This window comes from Sprattus sprattus (assembly GCF_963457725.1).
Source record: "Sprattus sprattus genome assembly, chromosome: 16".
Taxonomy (NCBI): domain Eukaryota; kingdom Metazoa; phylum Chordata; class Actinopteri; order Clupeiformes; family Clupeidae; genus Sprattus; species Sprattus sprattus.
Window position 1 is genome coordinate 10,134,690 of NC_137914.1, and position 20,197 is coordinate 10,154,886.

General features: G+C 46.5%; 1 protein-coding gene across 1 annotated transcript; it reads right to left on the reverse strand.

Moving 5' to 3' along the window:
- Positions 1-1,444: 1,444 nt before the first annotated feature.
- On the reverse strand, positions 1,445-18,623 carry tasorb (transcription activation suppressor b). Its single transcript, XM_080853755.1, has 23 exons — positions 18,233-18,623; positions 15,415-15,560; positions 15,184-15,276; positions 14,674-14,746; positions 14,211-14,302; positions 13,949-14,083; positions 13,556-13,671; positions 13,360-13,391; positions 13,025-13,130; positions 12,753-12,853; positions 12,364-12,470; positions 12,135-12,207; positions 11,945-12,019; positions 10,907-11,731; positions 9,808-10,139; positions 9,524-9,638; positions 7,750-8,747; positions 7,323-7,445; positions 5,869-6,028; positions 5,634-5,742; positions 4,317-4,495; positions 3,733-3,870; positions 1,445-3,308 (listed from the first exon to the last, which is right to left on the reverse strand). The coding sequence occupies exons 1-23, from the start codon at positions 18,540-18,542 to the stop codon at positions 1,891-1,893; spliced, it is 5,856 nt and encodes a 1,951-aa protein (XP_080709881.1). The 5' UTR covers positions 18,543-18,623; the 3' UTR covers positions 1,445-1,890.
- Positions 18,624-20,197: the final 1,574 nt, after the last annotated feature.

A 20,197-nucleotide genomic window follows, 5' to 3' on the forward strand; every position in this document is an offset into this window, starting at 1 on the left:
GACACATCAAACGATAGGCTCCAATTCCATGCTATTATTTTTCTACGTGTAATGTGAGGCTTCAAAGCCCCCACACCTGACTCACATTGGAGTAACACACTTTAATCTAATTTTTCTAAAACAATACAGGATTATCACTGTCCTCTTCAGGTAAGCACTTTACCCAATGCACTATGTGCTGATCAATTTTGTCCTCTACATTCAGCAGTTTAGTCCTCGCCCAAGAAAGGGATTTTGTTAAATGGACAAACACAACAGGGTTACAACCCTTTGGCTGACTTTTCATGCAATCTCCAAATAATGGTGCTAAGTATATCAAACATTAGCGATGACATTTATTTAGTAGGACAGGGCTTGAAGCTGTGATTGTTGTTCATATCACTGACCTTTACAGGAAATATACAGATCAAATGGCTTTCTACTCCAACGGTTCTGTCATCACAAATGCCAGCCACAGCTGGTTGCATCTGATCGAGGCTTCAGGTTTTCCTTCGATTTTAATGATTTTAATAAATAATGAAGATGACTTTTTATAAATAATGTATTTCATGAACTTTGTCACAGATCAAACGCAGCTGTTCGTCCCTGCATTGGTTGTGAGATCGTAGAGATGTGTATGATCAACACAAGGAAAAGCAGGGAAGAAACCATTTCTGCATCTGCAATCCCTGATTTATGGGTTGCGCAACATCGCCTGTGTGGTAACGACCTGATTTGCATAACATGCCATCAAAGTACAGATGTACACGAGGTACTCACAGTGAAACACACATGTATCAATACATCTCCTGGGTTTAAATTGACACCAATATTTCATGAGACATTCTAACGACAAGACTAGAGTTCAGTTGAAAGATGATTTACAATATCCTGTCACCAGCAGCATGGCTCATTTGGGTGTACCTAATACCTTTGAGACAACAGAATAAATCGCCACAAGCAAGGCTGGCCTTCGGTGGTACATAAACTAACTAAACTTGCTTTTCAGTGATTCATAGTGGGTTTGATGAGGATATGGAAAATGCATTTTAACATTTAAAAACACTTAAATACAGACTACAGACCTAACCAATCTCTTCCTTGACGCCTTTAGCTAGAAACCTTACGTGATGCTTGAAATAAAAGAGGATAGTTTCGTTCTAATTCCAACAATTTATGACTTTATACAAAGTTACATGACAAGCATATCAAGTTAGAATGCTGCTTGAAGCAGTATTGCCATAGGGTAAAATGAGAACTCACTCATACGCGGCTGAGTCCGAAGGAGAACAGCGCCCTCTACTGCCAACTCCTCAGAACACCTGCCACTTAAAACTGCTGGTCAGTCTCAAGGTAATAACTATTCACTAAACAAAACAAACAAATACCATCAACACTACCAAAACCACAGCGTGATCTGAAAGATGACACTTACAGAAAGAACATTTCATACAACCTTGTTTTTTAATAGACATTTTTACAACCAAGAATGTAAAAAAAAAAAAAAAAAAAAGCTAAAACGAGTGACCCACTTATCACTTAATGTTTTTTAAAAAAATATTGTCTGATTGAATCCTTGTTCACAAACCGTTTTTTTTTTCTTTTTGTCTATTTGTTGAAAAATTGGAACAAAAAGAAGCAACAAAATGAAACATTGAAACGCTTTTACATTTCTTGGCAAATATAAATATAGTGGTCTGAACAAGGTATTATTTCATCCTAAAAGTCCTTGTTTAGGAAGAGCAGGTTTGATTACAGCAGGACTTCAGGCCTCTGCCTCCAGACTCATACAAAAACCAGGGTTCCTTTAACCGTCTGCTTCTTTCTTTGAACTCGAAATGTGCTCTAAAGTCAAATATGTACATTCTCTCTGCCAGTAGTCTGTCGGGGAAGCGGTTGCCATAGGGTGCTTTAGAAGTACGTGTTGTCCGAGTAATAGTCCGGCGGTGGAGGTGGGGGCTGCGCACCCCTTACAGGAGGACCCCACGGATACGTAGGATCCCCTCTCATGTGTCCTCGCCCAGGTCTGGACCTCATGGGCATGGGGGGCGCCCCTCTCCCCCTGTAGCCGCCATGCATGGCCATGTCCATCGGCGGAGCCCGCAGCGGCGGTGGACCTGACATAGCCCCTCTGCTGTTGTACCCACAGGGGCCACCTTGGTTTCCGTGGCGAGGAGGCGGTGGAAGAGGCGCTGCCCCTGACCCTGCCACCCCACCCCGGTTGTGCGCGCCCATGGCTCCGGGCATGGGCAGGCGGGTGCGGGGCACAGATCCCCCCCTGCTGGCAGGAGGCTGGCTCTCTTGGCCCGAGCTCACTGGAGTCCGGCTGCCTTGACTGCTGGGAGTGGAGCTACCTGGAGTACCGCTCTGCTCCGCTGCCGGGCCGCCCATCCCTCCGCCGTGCAGAAATGAGCCGGCCGGGGGAGGGGGAGGGACGGGAACGGGGGGGAGCAGCCCCGTGGGATGGCCGTCAGGCGTTTTGCACACGCCCCCTGTCCACATACTCTCCGGAGGGGGCAATCCCACCGGCTGTGCGACAGTAGTCTCCACTGGCACAGAGTCCGTGATTAGACCAAGCAGCTGGCCACCTGCATAGCTGTGCTGCGGCACCCCCATCTCGCCCCCCCAGCCGTACCCCATGCCCAGTGAATGGACAGGAGGGGCGACAGCAGGGTCGGGGTACGAGTAGGCCACAGGCTCCATGGCTTTGCCCTGTGCATCCTGAGAACTGCCCATGGGGTGGGGGGCTACCGCGCCAGTCGCCGGCACCCCCATCTTGGCTTCACTGTCGGGCAGAGGCTGAGGGAGACCTGGGGGGACCTCCCCGGGGGGCATCTCGTCCGAGCCGACGGGAGGCTGGCTGAGGTGAGGCGTCAGGGACTGTTGGGGGTACGGTTGTCCTGGCAACAAGGGGCACGCGGAGGGGGGCTGAGATGGGACTGGGTATCCGGCGGCGCCCGAGAAGGGGTTCCACTGGGACGGCGCGGGGCACAAATAGCTCTGGTGGGGGTTCACCCCAAAACTCGACGCGTTGTTGTCCCCCTGCTCGAGCACGGGGGCAAACGGGGCGATGGCTTGGGCGAAGTCCATCTTGGTGCTGCCATAGGACATGGGGCTGCCCTGAGCCATGGCTTCCTGGAGGGGGGGCATCTCAGGCAGGGGGGGGCGGAACTCCTGAATCTGTGGTGGAGGGGGGAGGAGAGACGGCTGCTCCATGCCGTTGCTCGGGATGGGAGTGGCTGTTGGTCTGACGACCGCTGTCTCATCCTCCGAGTCCAAGGACATGTCCTCCTCATCCACGCATTCATCATTGGCCACTTCTTTCACGGCTAAGACAGACAAAGAGAGGGTATATTAGCTGTGGCACGAGACACTATGTTGCTCGCTTCAGTGGGCTTGCTTGATTCTAAAACAAGTTTCTCACATGAGCTCTGTGAATCTTGGAACGCCAAAAGCTAAGATGATGTGCTACGTGTTTAAGACCAACCCCAGATCACAAATGTATCCATCCAAGTGTTTCAGTTTTATTAGTAAGCATTTTCTTTGGGTATCAAACCCATGACTTGTCAGCACATCACTGATAGTCAGGTCCAAGGCTGCAACCTTGGTGTAAACCAATTTGTTGCTGTGGCTCAACTGGCAGATATAAAAGCAATTATGTATTCACTGTGCACTACAGTGAGTAAAGCACACCCAGTAACACAGACACACACAGACGCACGTTCCGCCTGACAGTGTTGCAATCACACTCACCTGCTGGTGGGGGAGCCAGCGGTTCCATCTTGGGTAGCCTGAAGCTGATGATGCTCGTGAAGTTGTCCAGGAGGTCTTCAATACTGGCGATGAGGATCCCGTTGCTGGAGAAGTGTGGGAACACTTCCGGTTTCCTTTCTGTTTTGGGGGAACATCCCACAAAGTCAGCACTCAAGGCAGTTACTCTCACACCCAAGGTAACAGTAATCACTATAAACATTACCAGACTCAGACTACCAGGCAAATAAGTCTCCACACCCAAGTCAACAAGTAATGCCATGCCCATACAAGTCCGCCCAGTACTGAACGTGCCAAATAGTCCTCAGGCAATCAGGTGGACTGCAAATGTTGGTTGTGTAAATAAATGTGCAGTTTTTGACAGCCAAGCGTATGAAATGGGGATAGTTAACAAATATTTATCCAGTTAACAGTGTGGGAGCGGGAGTGTGTGTATGAAGGACTGTATGTGAATGACACTGTATGTGAATTGTGTGTGAGAATGTCTGTGTTGATAGGTTTGCCTTTGTGTAGGTTTGTGTGTGCCTGGGTGCGTGTGTGCGTTTCTCTGAGTGTGTGCCACGCACCGGTGAGGAAGATGATGTGTCTGTGTTGTGTGTGATTCCACTGCAGCTTGACGAGGCAGTCCAGGTCGGGGGCCGTCCTCGTGGGAGCATCACAGTCATGATAGTGTAGGAAATCCACCAAGTGCTTCTTCTGGTACGACGTCAGCAGGTTTAACATGTTCATCGTATCGCTGTTTAACCTGGTGGGACAACGACAAGGAACACTGAGCATAACAGGACACTTCCTACGAACCACTCGCTGGTTTGAAATATGAGGAATCCGCCTTACATCATGCCCTAGTTCAGAGGATGATGGACTACCAAGGGGTGCATTGCCTGAAAGCGTTGTGGTGCAGTGACCATGGTAACGGTGTTCAAAATGATCTCTAACAATGGCCATTGCACAACAACACTTTGGGGAAATGGTCCTCAGACAAAGTCAGTCCTTACCACTCTAGTGCATTGGACATTTTTTCCCTTACAATTCAGACGATGCCCTATAAAGAACAGTGAACCACCGTACCATTTACTGACTTTGCATTTGCAGTGATTTCTTTTTAATATATATAATTTATTTTTGTAACATAAAAACACAATGAGACAAATATCTACAAACATGTACGAGAACAACAACAAGAAACAGTTGACAGAACAAAACAAGGGATGGGGGAAGGGTGCAAGGATGACACCTTAAGATACATAGACATGACATTGAGCAAAAATAAGTTAGCGACTACGAAACATGACACAGGAGAGCCTACGAATACCCCAGCAGAGAAGCTGCTCGCTCCATGCTCAGCAAGTCCTTATAGTCCCTCAGCCATGATTCCTTAGTGAAGCAAGCTGGTTTGCGTTCCTTCCAATTTAGGAGGATGAGTCTTTGTGGCCAAACAGCCCAATGTCCAGCTCTGGACAACAGTCCTTCCAACAACATTATCCGGTTTAAGGCCCAGTAGGCATATGTTGGGACCAACTGGAAGGTTTACATATAGACTCAGACAAAAATGCTATTACCTCCGACCAGAGTGTATTTACAACTGGGCATTCCCAAAGCAGGTGTAATAATGTACCTCACTTGCCACATTTTTTTATTCCAAAGGAACTGAGTAAAGAGGGATTTGATATCTTTAAACCATTTTGGTGGGAATTTAAGAGGAAGAGAGGAGATGATATGGGAGAGCCTTGGGAGAACATTCATTTTCAAGGTTTCTGCTCTACCCCATAGAGAAAGTGGTTTGGCCATCCATTTACTGATGTCCTCTTGCATTTGCTGTGAATTAAATCACAGATCACAGCAGCGGTCTCTGAAATACGCCGTAGGCGTACGCTTCGACTCACCTGCTCAGCTCTTTCAGCTTCTTCTGGGTCTTGCAGTGCACCTTCCACTGCCAGAGAGAGCCCTGGGCCTTCTGGTCATCCAGGAACCTCAGCAATCTCTGCAGTTTGTCTACACACACACACACACACACACACATTATAAACATGGAACTGATGGGACATTTTGTACCACAGATCAGCGCTTTTCAGATGGAAGTTATAATTGCAGAGCTGGGTTTCTGACGAGGCAACTGACCGAGTGTCATCAGGTCCGAATTGAGGATTAATTCGTCGGACACGATGAGACCGCCCGACACAAACATCTCGTTATAGGTGCCGTGCTTCACGTCGTCCGAACTGTCCACGCCGGCAAAACTCACAGAGGGCAACTTCTTCAGCAACACCAGGGCAGGGATCTACAGCAGGAGGATGGAGGTCAGAGGAGAGCATAGATAAGCCAGGGACACAAGAAACCCACATCAAGGAAGTAGCGACTATGAAGGTCGGCTTCACATGATGACTGTGTCTGGGCCAAAAAGTTACAGTTTAAAAAGCCGCAAAGACTACAGCCAACCGACAACTGACACATATGTTCTGCGTTTGTATGCGAGGAACTAACTCTTCATAACACTCTCACTCACCACAGAATATGGCTACTTCTATTTAAAAATATGTCTGATAAGAAGTTGCGAATGACACTGGCGTTATCAGTTCATGGTCTTTTGGTTGACGAAAAAGAAAAGAAGAGGCAGAGTCGAAAAATTCCGTCCGCCTAGTGTGTCACAGGCTTTATACAGCTTGGTGTGGTATAGTCTGCATAGTCAGTAGTAATAGTCTACAGTCAACAAATGTATAATTGTTATAAGGCTGCTAAAAATCCCATTAACACAATAATCTCTTTAATGTAGTGCAAGATTCTACACATAACTTTGTGAATATATTGGGAATCATTTTGTGGATACCACAAGGCTTATAACAACTCGGAATTAGGATGGGAGCTTCCCACACCCATTCCAGGGTTCCCGTCACTAGTGGGATCTGCAGCCATGCAGTACTCTGCCCTCTCATTTCACGTAGTTACCTTGTGAACACGCATAGCTATATCTTAATTCTGAATGATGACCAGAAACCCCATAGTAGGGGTGGGCAATATGGCCAAAATCTTCTATTACGAAACATGTCATTTTATATCACAGTTACGGTATACATCCCGGTTTAATATACGGCTCTTCAGAATGTTCAAAAAAGTTTAGTTGATTTGTGGGCCTCCCCAACATTCGCAGTTCTGATATTTCTTTATATTCAACGCTGTCATTGGCAACAAGTTTTGTGCATCTAATTCTCATCTTTCATATAATTCGGCAAGTAGTCCGGTCATTTAATGTAACAGCAAGTCATTGTAACTTGTAAGTCAGCAATAATGGGTCGCTACGCAACACCTGACACTTTAAAGTTCTAAGTGGAAATAACAAAACGGCAACAAAATCATCAGGTATTTTGGAGGAATGTCTTCTATCGTTATGGCAAGTAACCGTATAATAAGCGGAATAATGTATAGTTCGACAGCAACATACAACCATTGTGTGAAAAATAGTTAAAAATAAGAGTCTCCTGCCGTTGAAACGGTATTGCCAAATCTCTACCAGTAAACACATTTCTAACATTGCACGGTATATACACTCATATCGCCCAACCCTACCCCATAGTTACCTTGTGAACATGCATAGCTATATCCTCATTCTGAATGATGACCAGAAACTTGTCGAGGCAGTTGTTGTTCTCCAGGAAACTCTGTGGATTGCACTCCACATTGCCTAAGCTCTTCAAGTACTCCTGAAACAATGGACAGGACTACGTTAATTTTACAATTCTTCTCACAATGACAAAGGCATTTCAGTCCCAACTAACCCTCCTACACAAAGCATACATGAACTAATTAGGTTGTCATATCACTAATGAAAAGCATTACTCATCTTGTATAACTTATTCCAAATCCGCTACCACCACACAATGAGATAGATTACGGTTTCCTATGCCCTTATGGTGGGAACAATCACTCCAAGCACACTCACTCAACTAGAGAAAGGTGCCGGTGGGTAGGGGCACGTCCCCAGGGCCTAAAAAAAAAGGTTCCCACCTTAATCTCTGTGCAGAGATGATTCTCGCCATCCTCCTCATTCACGTGAATGTAAAACTTGAGCGTGTTCTTCTGCACCATCTCCACCAGGCTGAGTAAAAGGTCCGACTTCATCTGGCTTATCAGGCTGTTAGCCGCGCTCGTGCTGTTGCTGTTGCGGGGATGGGCAGGGCTGGGATCTGAGGCAGGGGCTGCTGCCACAGACAGAGAGGAGGCATGGACATCTGCGGGGGGCGAGACTGTCGATTTGACATCTGCAATCCTCTTTGCTTTCTCTGTGGATACAGCGGGAGGTTTGCAGGGTTCTTTGATGGTGCCCATGCGAATCTTGCTTGGAGCCGGGGCTGCTTTCTTGGGCGCTGGGGCAACAGCAGGAGGAGCGGCGGTAGCAGGCATGGAGACTGCAAGGGCAATTGGGGCAGAGTAGACTGGCGTAAGCCCCGAAGGCGAGACAGAAAAAGGACCAGGGGCACTGGGAGGATGATGGGACGGGGCGACCACCGCAGGTGCAGCATCGACAGGGGGGTGGACGGGGTTCTGAGTGTGTGTAGGAGCCGGTGTAACCGTAACCGGACCCGGAGCGAAAGCAGGTGAAGGGGTATAGGCAGTAGGGGCAGAGGAAGAAACCGTAACAGGAGCACGGTGCTCGACCATCACGGCTGGAGCAGCGGGAGGGCCTGGGGCAAATCTGGGTCGGCCAATCAGGAGGCCCATCTGCTCACGGAGCGTGCTGATGAAGGGCTGCACGACCGGTGGGTTGACGTGGCGCGACACAAACGTGGAGAAGACGGAGCTGAGCTGCAGCAGGTGGGGGTCTGTCCGCTGTGAGGGAGGCTGGGAAAAGTAGTAGATGTTTTGGCAGTCCATCAGGTGCTTGATGTGGGAGGAGAGGCACTGGGACTCCTCGTGGAGGATGGTGTCGACCGACTGGCCCGTGGCTTTGCGGTGAGCGGCTGCACCGTGGGGTAAGTGCTCTGGGACTGGGAGAGGACCTTTCTCTGTTCATAAACAAAGACAAGAAGAAAGTCATCTACAGACTAAAACACACGTCAATCACATGTGTCTCTGGCACAAAATGTGTTGTTCTTACAACAACAACAACAACTCTAGGATTCGACACCCATGCAGCACACACACAAATGGAAAAGAGACATATTCGCTGCAGATAAAAGTGTCTGCTACATGAATAAATGTACATGTAAATACCCCAGAATCAACTAAATATCAAACTGGTACCACAGTTTAAGCAAATGGGATCAAATTGTAATTTGGGCTTTCTTGTTAAAGGGCCTTGATGTAGAGTGATGTAGAGAGGACAAGCGCTAATAATGAAGCAACCTGCGGTATGGTCAAGCAGCACAGTTTTTTTTACGATGTGGTGAAGCAGCACTATGATTTTTACAACCAGCTTTCTTCTAATATGTAATAACAGTCCCATGAACTGATGTCATCCAGGTGAATTCATATATAGACAATAACAAAGCTAGTTTGGATTTCTAAGGATACGATGGATTTTGCACTGGATTTATTTATTTATTTATTTATATATTTCGCACCAAACAAATTTAACCTTTGACCTCACATCCCAAATGCCAGACACAAAAGCAGTGCAGCCTGAAGGGCACCAGGCATCCTCAGTGGAAGACAAAGAGTAACCACATCATCCATTCCCCATTCGAAGACGAAATGCACCCCTCAAATCACTTCAGTGCAAATCTTTCTCTGAACGTCACATAATGCACGGCTACAGGTGTGTGGGCCCAACAGCAGTTACCTGTGTGCCTCCAGGGATCAGAGGCGTCTCGCGAATACGACGGCTGCTGCAGCGGCTCGCTGATGGATGCAGGGCTACACACGTCCATACTGCTCATACTACACGCCGTCTGATCCTACACACATAAAAACACACACGCAAACATGCAACAATGTAATTACTCTCCATGGAAGAAGATGGAATCATGCAACAACAACACCACAGATGGGTGGGTTACAGATGGTTGGGTTACAACCACTGCCCCATAATCAAAGCTCTCTCACAATGCTCTTCAATACACTGACCTCCAGATAGTCCTGAGTTGGCGGTGCCTCCTCCGGTACCCGCGCCCGCAGGTCCAGGTCCGTCGCTTGCGTCCATGCCGGGTCCAGTCCCAGTCCTTCGACACCGACCCGCTCCAGGGTTTCGGCGGCCACCTCCGCCCCGGAGGCGCCCTGGGCCATGGCCCGATTGAGCGTGCTCATGATGTACTTGAGCAGCTGGTGCGTCCCGGTGATGGACTCGTTCTGGCCCATCCGCTCCCGCAGGTCCGTGTCGCCGATGCCCATCTCGTCCATCACCATGGAGAGAGACAGGGATTGGCCCTCGTCTGAACCCGCCTCCTCACTATTGGGCACTGCTCACAGAGAGGGGGAACAGAGAGGAAGATGATGAGAGGGAGAAAGAGAAACACAGGAAGGGGGGAGGACAGAAAGACAGTGAAATAACAGGGAGACGGACACTAAAATAAAGTTGCTTTGGCACATCGACACGTTATCAAAACAAGTGTTAAACATGCAGGCATGGACCTAGTCACTTATGTTGACCACACAAAGTTGGATGGATGACAAACACGTTCCCACAGGTGAAAATGTTATAAATGACAGGACAGTTTAAAGAAGCACACTGCGACCCAGAAAACTTGGTCGGGAAACTGGGTGCAGGAGGGATGAAACTGATGACTCATAAATGAGAAGCAGAACATCCCATCCCACTCTAGTGATGGTGTGGCTATGAAACTAGAGCTGCTCTCCTCAATCAGTACTTGGAGACGCTGGCCAAAATGACAAGTTCATATTTCACTAAAGAAAACAATCCACACCAACAGCTGTCGGACAACAGTATAACTAAGCAAATACAATACAAAATATCTAAAGTATCAAAATATCTGTTCTTTTATCTTGTCTGTTTCAAGATGCATCAAAAGTATTCACATTCTATGACTACATAGTTATGATGAAAAAAAATACATAGAAAAGGTATGAAAAAACTGGAACATAAAACTGGATGAAGCTGGAAAGGTTGTGTGCACCTAGTGATTACTGAGGGACAAAACTGTCACATATCTTTGAATTTAAACATCCAGTGGAACCTCAATTTGTCCCCCCCAGCCCCAGCACTCACCTCTCCCAGGCTCGCCGTTGCTTAGCATGCTTGTCCTCAGGTACTTGCTGGCCTGGCCCCCCCCTCCGTCCTCTAACCTCCTCTTGAGTCCGGCGGCGTCCCAGCCCTCCTCCTCCCCCTCCCTCCCTCCAGCCAGCGTCCGTTTGTGCGTCTGGATCAGCCGCAGCAGCTTCTCCATCATATCCTTATCGTACTGCCCCCCTCCCCCTCCCCCACTCCCTCCTCCCCCACTCCCTCCTCCGACCGCCAGTGGGGCGCGTAGGGGGGCGGCTCTCTGACTCCCCCCATTGGACTGCGCTGCACGGGGCCCGTGCCCCAGGGCCTGCCTCTCCGGGCCCCCCAAGTCCGAGGCCGGGCTGCGGTCTTCGGATGTCCCCGCAGGAGATGGCGCTGGGGACACGACCAGGCCGGGCACTGCTACCGCGGTCGCCGTAGGTGTCCGTCGCCGAGGGCGCTCCTGCCCGTCCCCGCTGAGCATACCATGGGCCTTGGCGGTGGGCAGCTGGTAGGCGGCAGGGTCGTGGAGGTAGGCACGCAGGGAGTCGGTGTTGAGCCACGGCCGGGGCCCCGACGGGTTCCCCGCCCGCTCGTCCAGGTGCTGCCGGTAATCCGGTAGCCGGAAGGCCTGCGGTGTGCCGCGGCTGCGGTCGCGCTGCTGGCTCAGATAGTCCAACGCCTGGCGCTCCACAGCGGGGCTCAGTTCTTTGGGGGGGTGCGAGCGCAGACGCATGAGGGCGTGGTGCAGGGCCGGCAGGAAAGGCTCCAGGCGACGCAGGACAACGCCATCGCTCGGGTCGCGCGCTGGGGGAGCAGTGCATGTGGACGCTGCAGGAGAGAGAGGGAAGAAACAAGACATAGAAATATATGAAATGTATGTATAAATATATGAAATGTATGTATAAATATATGAAATGTATGATTATATGTATGAAATGGATCTAGTCTTTACCACAAGGATGCATTCCAGAAACTAAGCCAAAATGTGTGAGCTACAAGAACAACGGGTGGCAGCAACAATAGAAAGGAACATTTACTTACAGAATTTTGTAACCAGTCTGGGATCTTGGAAGATAAATAGAGCATGTAAACCCTTTTCCATCCGACTCTTCCTCTCTGAAACCCAAAGAGAAGGGGGAGGGGGATTTACATGCTGAACAGCCTAAATCAGAAAGGTGCAACACAGAGGGGTCAAAGGTACGTGTGTGTGTGTGTGTGTGTGTGTGTTTACCATTGGATATTTGCATTTGGGCAGATGAAAGCAGGAAGAGAAATCCTTTGTCTACCAGAGGCTTAACGAGCACCTAGAGATAAGATGACAATGTTTAGATAACAAACATTTGGCTTAGAGACCAAGTGACAGCTGAATAAAGACAACTGTTATATAAACAGTCAGAATGCAACACAGACAAGAAACATATGTAACTGCTGTTTTTTTGTGTACAAAATGAGTGTCTTACTATTTTGTCCCTCTCCAGCTTCTGTAGCAATCCGGCAAGATTTTGGTTGCCAGGTTTGCTCCTGCTCACCACTTCAAACAGACTGCAGTACATGCCATGCTTTAACACTGCAATGGACAAACACACACAACATACAATCAACATCAGATTAAATTATTTTAAAACCACTTGAACAACAACTTAAGACAAGTGCAAAAGGTTCCATGAGTAGGGAGTATATGTACTCAATAGTATTTATTTTTCTAATAAAATAAAAGAATAATAAAAGCATCGGCTACACAAATATGAATATGTCTATTCGCAAAATATGGCATGGTGACCAGGTTAAAGACGAGTGTTCATTCTGAGACAATAGCACACAGGCCTCATATATCTTCAAGGACACTGACCCTCTCGCTTGCCATAGAAGGTGTCCCACGATAACAGCGCTGGTATCTTCCTCCTAACGGCATCTAAGGGCATCGCTGTGCTGAAGTCCAGTTTGTCAGGCCTAACACAAAAGGATAAAATAATAATTTTGAAAGCAGTTGACAAAATTTGCCAATATGTTTCATCAGCTTTCTTCAAAATGGCAAGCCATGAAAAGAGACAGAATCACAAACAAGGCTGTTTTGAATGAGGATTGTGTGTGTTGGCATGTTTCAGCTGCACTGGCACTCACAGTCGGAAGGGCAGAAGGGGGAGGTTCGAGGACCTGACACTAATCTGGAAAAGCTCCTCTCCCTTGTTCACCAGGGTCCCACTCCAAACGGTGTACCTGCGCCTCACTAAGACGAAAGAAGAGAAAACCCTTTTAGTCAGTCTGACCAATGGCTACAGCAATTCATGACGCCCACAAGGCTGTCGTTGCAAAGAATGACAAACTAGAATGAATGATCCAATACTCTCAACAGCCTCTGTAGCATCAGTAACGACTTTGTAACAACAGATTTTTCCACGAGGACATGCACCTTACATTCACCACAAACAATAAGAAGGACCTTGTCTAGAACTTACCTCGAGTTCCGTCATTCATGGGGCTGTTGAGTCTGAAAGAAATACAAAAAGATTTCAACACAAACCTTAAAAACAACATAATAACAGGCACCTCAGCCCCAGCAGTGCATTATCAGCGAATAAAACGACCACTCATCATTAATTAATCAAAATTACTTAAGCCATTGTTTTCCAAGCATGGGGATTAGAGCCATACCTGTTTAGAGAGGCGCTCGTCTCTTTGCCTTTGTACCGGAAGGACAGCACCGCGTACGGGCAGACGTGTCTAGGCCGGGCCTTCAGCTCCTCAAAGGCAAACTCATACAGGTATTGCTGCATAAGAGTACACCCCCCCCCCCCCCCCCCCCCACACACACACACACACACACACACACACACACACACACACACACACACACATTACAAACTTTATTTTGTCACAAACATGGGTCAACAAGGGATATTTGAAGAATACCAGCTCCTTTGTTTATGTTTCATGCACATCTTAATTAAAGATCAACAAAGAGGCTTCAAAGTTGCTGACTAGGTGTCTTGAGGTGGCTTTATTCACATGTGTGAGAGGAGTGTGTTTTGCAGTCCAAGTGCATACCTGAGTGTGTTCAAACGCCCGGTAGGAGTAGAGGGACCCAACTTTGCTTGTGTTCTTGGACACATGACAGTCGAACTTCTGCGAGGGGTCCAGAGCATTCTTTGGTGCGTTTTCATATATGGTTTTTAATTTACCCTACGGCACAGAAGACATAATTGGTTTACATTAACACACCAAATCACAGCGATCTATGGGTAAAGTACAACCAAACAAAATGAATTTGACCACAAGAAGGACAGGAATTTTGTGACTAGATGTTTACCTTCATAATTTTGAACACTATGATGTCTCCGGTTGTTCCTGGTTCAAATGGATTCATTTGCAATAGATCGGAGTACCTCGATAGATACACACCTGAGGAGGTCAAAAGGTCAGTTTCAGGCATCTTTTATCTCTAACAAAGCTACCTTTTCAAGTAATTTTGGGGAACAATAGCACCCACATTCATTAGCAGAAAGGACAGCCAAAAAATAAACAGCAGTTCCACCTGTCCTTAGGGTATCAACCAGTACATTGCGATTATTTCCAGGAACAATAACTGTGTTTAATTCAGGAACACTCAAACGTACTTAACTTACATTAAAGTAGCTTTAGAAACCCACTATTTAGAAGCACCCATCACCTACTTACTACAGTGAACGCAGCCACAAACCTACCCACTAGGGCACCGTAAGCATGTCGCCCACACACACAGGAAGTTATGCAAATGTAAGCACCCAGCTCACCTTTAGCGGGACTCCCCAGCGTGCTGACGCGGGAGTGGCCCACGGACAGACCTTTTTCACAGATGGTCTGGACCTGCAAAGCCACAGGTAGAGCTACGTGTTACCAACACAGCCTAGTACAATCAAGCACTTGGTGTTAGTCACAAAAGTCATCTGTTTATGCGTGTCCTGTACATTTGTTGACACCTATGCCATCTTCACCAGTTATTAAAAAGACTGATCTGCTAATAAGGCTCTGTGGTTCTGATTAAAGCCCTAGAGCAAGTTAAGATAATCTCATGTTATAAGACACATTGCACATTTGCCGACAACACCGCAGTCGTTACAGATAAAAACATGCACAAACAGGTTTGATAAACAGAGGCGAGTGCCCTTGTCACTCGTGACTCATTAATTATCTTAAGTAGCATCATTTGCATGTGTTATTTTTGTGCTTTGGTGTGCAATGTCCAAATAATCAGACATGACTACCTTCCAGTTCAGCTGGATCAGGTGGGAGCAGGAACTCACCTTGTCCTTGTCCGGCAGCAGAAACCCATAGCTCTCCTCCAGCTCTGCATCAGTGCGACCATTCTGTTTGAGTTCCCTCTTCTTCTCAATGAACTGCCAAGGCGAAACCCACAAGCAGGACATTTTAATCACTGCACCTTTAATAAGCACTATATGGTGGAACATGACATGTACTACAGGGACGGTGACCATGAGGGAATTTGTGGTGTGAGTGCCAGAGCAAAGGCTTACTTCTTTCTCAAGGAGTTCGCTGTGAATGAGACGTGCTTTGGCGTAGGTGAAGGACCCCCGCGAGTTTGGCTCCAGGTAGAAGGAGGAGAGGAGCTTCACAAGTTCTTCAAACTCACGGGATTCCGGGGGAAGGTTCTGGAATAAACCTGAAAAAAAAGAGAAGAGTCTTCATGAGCATTTCCGCAGTACACTACTGGAATAGACCAATGAGAATAAAGATTTCATCATATAATACATCTCCATAAGAGAACCTTAAATGATTTGCAAATGGTTATGATTATAGTATTTAGCTTTGAAAGTAAACAAAAAAGGTCTCCTATGTTTTTCTTTCACCTTCGGAGCTGATTAACACAGTTCTTAAATCAAGCAGTTACAGTTCTAGAACATGACCCCATCTGACTGCTTCAAAAGAGGTGGTGGTGGTGGTGGTGGTTTCATTTCCTAAACCTCTCACACCTCTACTGAACACTACTTGGCGCAGGAAAACAAGTGCAACTGACAAAATGGTGAATTACTTCCTTGATAGTTGCATGCCCTGTCACATAGTTTCATACTGACAGTACAGCAACAACAGTGCAACACGTTGTTACAAGTGTGGCTGTCACTTAGAGGCTGTTCATACCTGCCATCAAAAAGCATCTCAAAATGTGTCTCAAGTGACCACTTTTGATCAGCTCTCAGTGCCCCCCCCCCCCCCCCCCCCCCCAGTGCCTCCAAATTCATTCACTGTGCCCCCTCACATTTATCAAATGCACAGTGTTTGGCGAGATGCTCATTATTTTCAACTTATGGGTCGAGAAAATCTTGATGTACATGCCACAAGTAAAACCAGCTCCCATGAAGAAAAGAGAGGGGGTGAGTTGAGTTTGCTGGTTGGACATTAGGCCTACTATGGTGCGTTATTGGCTATTGAAATAATTAACTTTTACGCACTTGTAATATATCTCTCTTTGAGCTTCCCTAAAGTCTCAGCTGTCGAGGACAAAGCCAGCTTTAAGTATGTACTTCCTCTAACGCAGAGGATGTCAGTTGCGGAGGAATCCTTCAATGTGGTTCAAGACAAATTCGCATACAGGCTGCTGAAAGAATGTGGCAATGTGTCCCAAGACCACCTCAGAATGTGGTCTGACTGTTCGGATCTCAAAGCATCTTGAGAGCATGCACACCTATCTGTATCTCACTTGTGATTCTATCACTTAAGACACATGTTGATGCCAGGTGTGCACAGGGCCTTGGACACAGTATTACAGATGCCTCTCTGCATCAGAGTAGGTAGTGTAAGTAAGCCTAAATGTAGTCATGACATAAGTGAAAGTGAAAGTCCTCTCTATAAACACAGAGAATGAATGCACAGAATGCACTGATTGGGACAAGGAGCTGATAAAAACAAACACAATTTGGACAAAGCAGAGGACAGAGATAGGCTGTGGACAACTCCTGAGGTACACACCCACCTCTACACTGACAAATTCTGGTTGACACTCCAGTAAAACAAACTGCTGCAGGTTCCCAATGGGGCATTTCAATTAAAGTTGCACGACCAGAACAGTTAGCCTGCCTCTGCCTTTTTTTGTAGTTTTATTTGATAAGACCAGGACAACAACTGCCATTTGTGAAACATGTGACTAGGACCCCCGCATAGCCTGGTCTGGGTCTATTTAAAACCTGACCGGAGGCAGGTAGTGAAAATATTACATTACATTCTGAGCCAAAACAAGCACAGAACATGGAAAGACCAAATCACTAGACCATGCTAGCACAAGGAGGAGACCAGCAGGCATGTCAAAACAATCACACACATACACACACAACAGTGCCCACCATGCACAACAGTGTGTCCACAGGTATTCCAGTGTCAGATAGGCTTAAACCGCGTGGCCGAGCTTACAACTAAACAACCAAAACACTGAGTGCATCCAGCGTAACAAAAAACCCTTCATGGTGTAGAAGGAATGAAAAGAGCTATTAATAATAATGATGATGGCTCTGAGGAAGACTGGACAACTCAAGCCACAATTAACCCCAAGATTACCAGTAGGTTAACGCTTAAGGCAGCTGGGTTCTTGGTTGCAGCTGTTATGTTTTGTGAAACAGTGCTTGAAGGAAACAGGCAGGTCAGGGTAGACTGCAGTGCCATGCTGCTTGTGGTACTTTTCTCATTTTACACCCAGGCTAATTCTGAGGGCAAACGGTCACTAAGGGACTCTTGGAGGGACGGGGTGTAACGTTAAATAGAAAGACACTGCCCAAAAACAGGGACCTGCAAATGAGTGGTCTTGTTAGAGTGGGGAGGCAATAAACATTGAGGCCTCTGGCTAATATTGCATGGTGGGCCAGGGAGCATCCGAGAAAGTAGGAGTGGTAAGCCAACCTGTGTAGCTTGGCAACTAACTTAATTACAAAAACGGCGGACTTGCTTACATTAGTGCAAGCACAGCCTAAATGGCACATGGCAAGTGTTAGAGACACTTGCACTACGCCCAAGGACAAGGAACTTCGTGACAATGTCTTCTTCACGTGGCTTCTTCTGGCTTTTGAACTTACCTGCCATACCGGGTTTTGTGAGTGTTAGCTAGCTACCGATAACAGTTCTGGGCTCAACGTGAGGTTACTAACTGTGCCATTAACAATCTAACGTGAACTAGTTGCCATCTGCAGCCGGGTCTGTGTTATGACATTAATGAAACATGAGCTGTTACGAAATCCAGTTTTAAAAGCTAGCGTAACATGCAGCCAGGGAGGAATATGAAACAGACAATCCCTTTCAGTGTTCAGCTAACGTCAGCTAGCGAGCTAGCTAGTATTAAGATGACACAACCTTTCCTTTCCTTGATCTTCCGTGGAATCTGAAAATTTCTCCTTGGCAACTCTTCTGCCGGTCTTTGAAGTGTCGATGGTAAAGTACTGTTGGTCTTCAAATCCATTATCACTTTCTTCCGCCGCTCAGAAGCATCTTGTTCAGACATTTGCTCGTCTTCACATCCAGCTTGTTCGCCATTTTGCTTGGATGTGGCCGAGATACTATCTGACAACAATTGTTTCTGAGAATTGCAGCTCTTGGAAGAAATCCCTGTGGGCTTAAGGCTTTCATTGTCGTTTTCAAGTTCTGCGTTAGAATTGCAGGCCATCTTGAGGGCCCGCTGACTTCTGAGGGCGAAGGAATTGGTAACAGCGCCGCTTTACTGAGTGCCTGTCCTCCTCAACCAGCCTCCGCCATTATGCCTCTGACGTATGGCCTTCTCCACCACTGCAAAACCCTACCGTCACTGTTCCAAGTCAGCTTTCGCCCTCCAGAGGCGTTTAATACACAGTGCAATGTTATGAAGTTGTGGATGTCAGTATCGTTCCCTTCATGGATGCTGATGGATGCAATAAGTAATATCGTTACTACAAAATGAAGTCTCAAAAAACTTGACGACTTCACACATTTATCCTTAAATCAACGGGAAGAGTAGTTGGCCGAAATGACAGGAAACATTGAGGGGAAAAAAAATTCTAGTCCGTCCCATGCCAATCTTTGTGAGGTAGGCCTATGACAGTACATGGCATGAGGTATTGTAATCTTTGACATATCTCAGAAAAGTCAGTTTTGGATTTATGGGGTCTTGAATAACTAAAAAAGTAGGCTATTCTGCACGTGCCACTACCTGACATTCAGGGCAGAATGTTTGAACGTTGGTGAGGTGCAGGGGGGTGGGGTGGTTGGGGCTTAAGAATGTTCTATAAACTAAATATAAATCTATTGTTACTGTTTGCATAAAAGTAGGCAAATTTACTTCAGGTTAAGATTATTTGGGTGTACATGTCTCAACCATGTCATGCTAAGTTTTTTTCAGGCTTTGTTTAGAAAATAAACAGGTAGACTAGTATTATATTACTACGCATAGCTGCATCTATGAAACATGATAATTAATAAGGTCTGCCTACATTTCTCTCAATAAATAAACTTGCATGAGAAACACTATTGCAGACCAAAATAAAATAGGGCCTAATTACAATTGCAAACGTAAACTACTATGAACAACATAGCCTACCCTTCATCATGGCCAGTGTTGGCATATTTAACATGTTTCATATTGTGACCTGTACAGACAATGTAATTTTGATCATTGCTTTGGTCTTACGCAGGAATGAACAGGGGAATTGCTTTTGTCCGATATTCAGTCTGTCATATAGACTAGGCTACTACATTAACATGGTTAAACGAGATACGGCTAGATTCATTTTTTAATCAGTTGGGGTTTCTAATGATGGGTTTCACTGAATTTACAAACAAAATAAGAACACTCATTGTTGAATGAACTCTCCAACTTGGGCTACAGTAAAATGTTGGTTATAATAATGAGTTTGTTGTATCATCCATACTTACTGAAATGAGTTCTCAGCTAAAACTAAATTATTTGACTGCATCAAACACACCACTGCTGGCTCAACACGCCATCTACTGTTTAAAATCATCCTGAACCAGGTGGTGATGCATCTATGACCATTTGGTACCTATCCATGTCTTGAAATGGGCAGCCCACCTCCCAGCCCCTGCCTGTGAATGCAAGTCTTATTTTAATTTGATGATCGAGAATTGTCATTCACAGACGTTTACATTTTTCTAAATGATGCAGTGGGTGGGGTTCAGAGCTAAGGGTGAAGTTGCACTTCAATTCTATGCTTTGCTATGTGCTAAGACCAACCACATCATAGTTGGCAAGTCTTTTAACAGACACCTCCCGCAGGAACTCCATCCCAACCAAGCACTCAAGCTTTTCAGGAAACGAGTACTTGATTT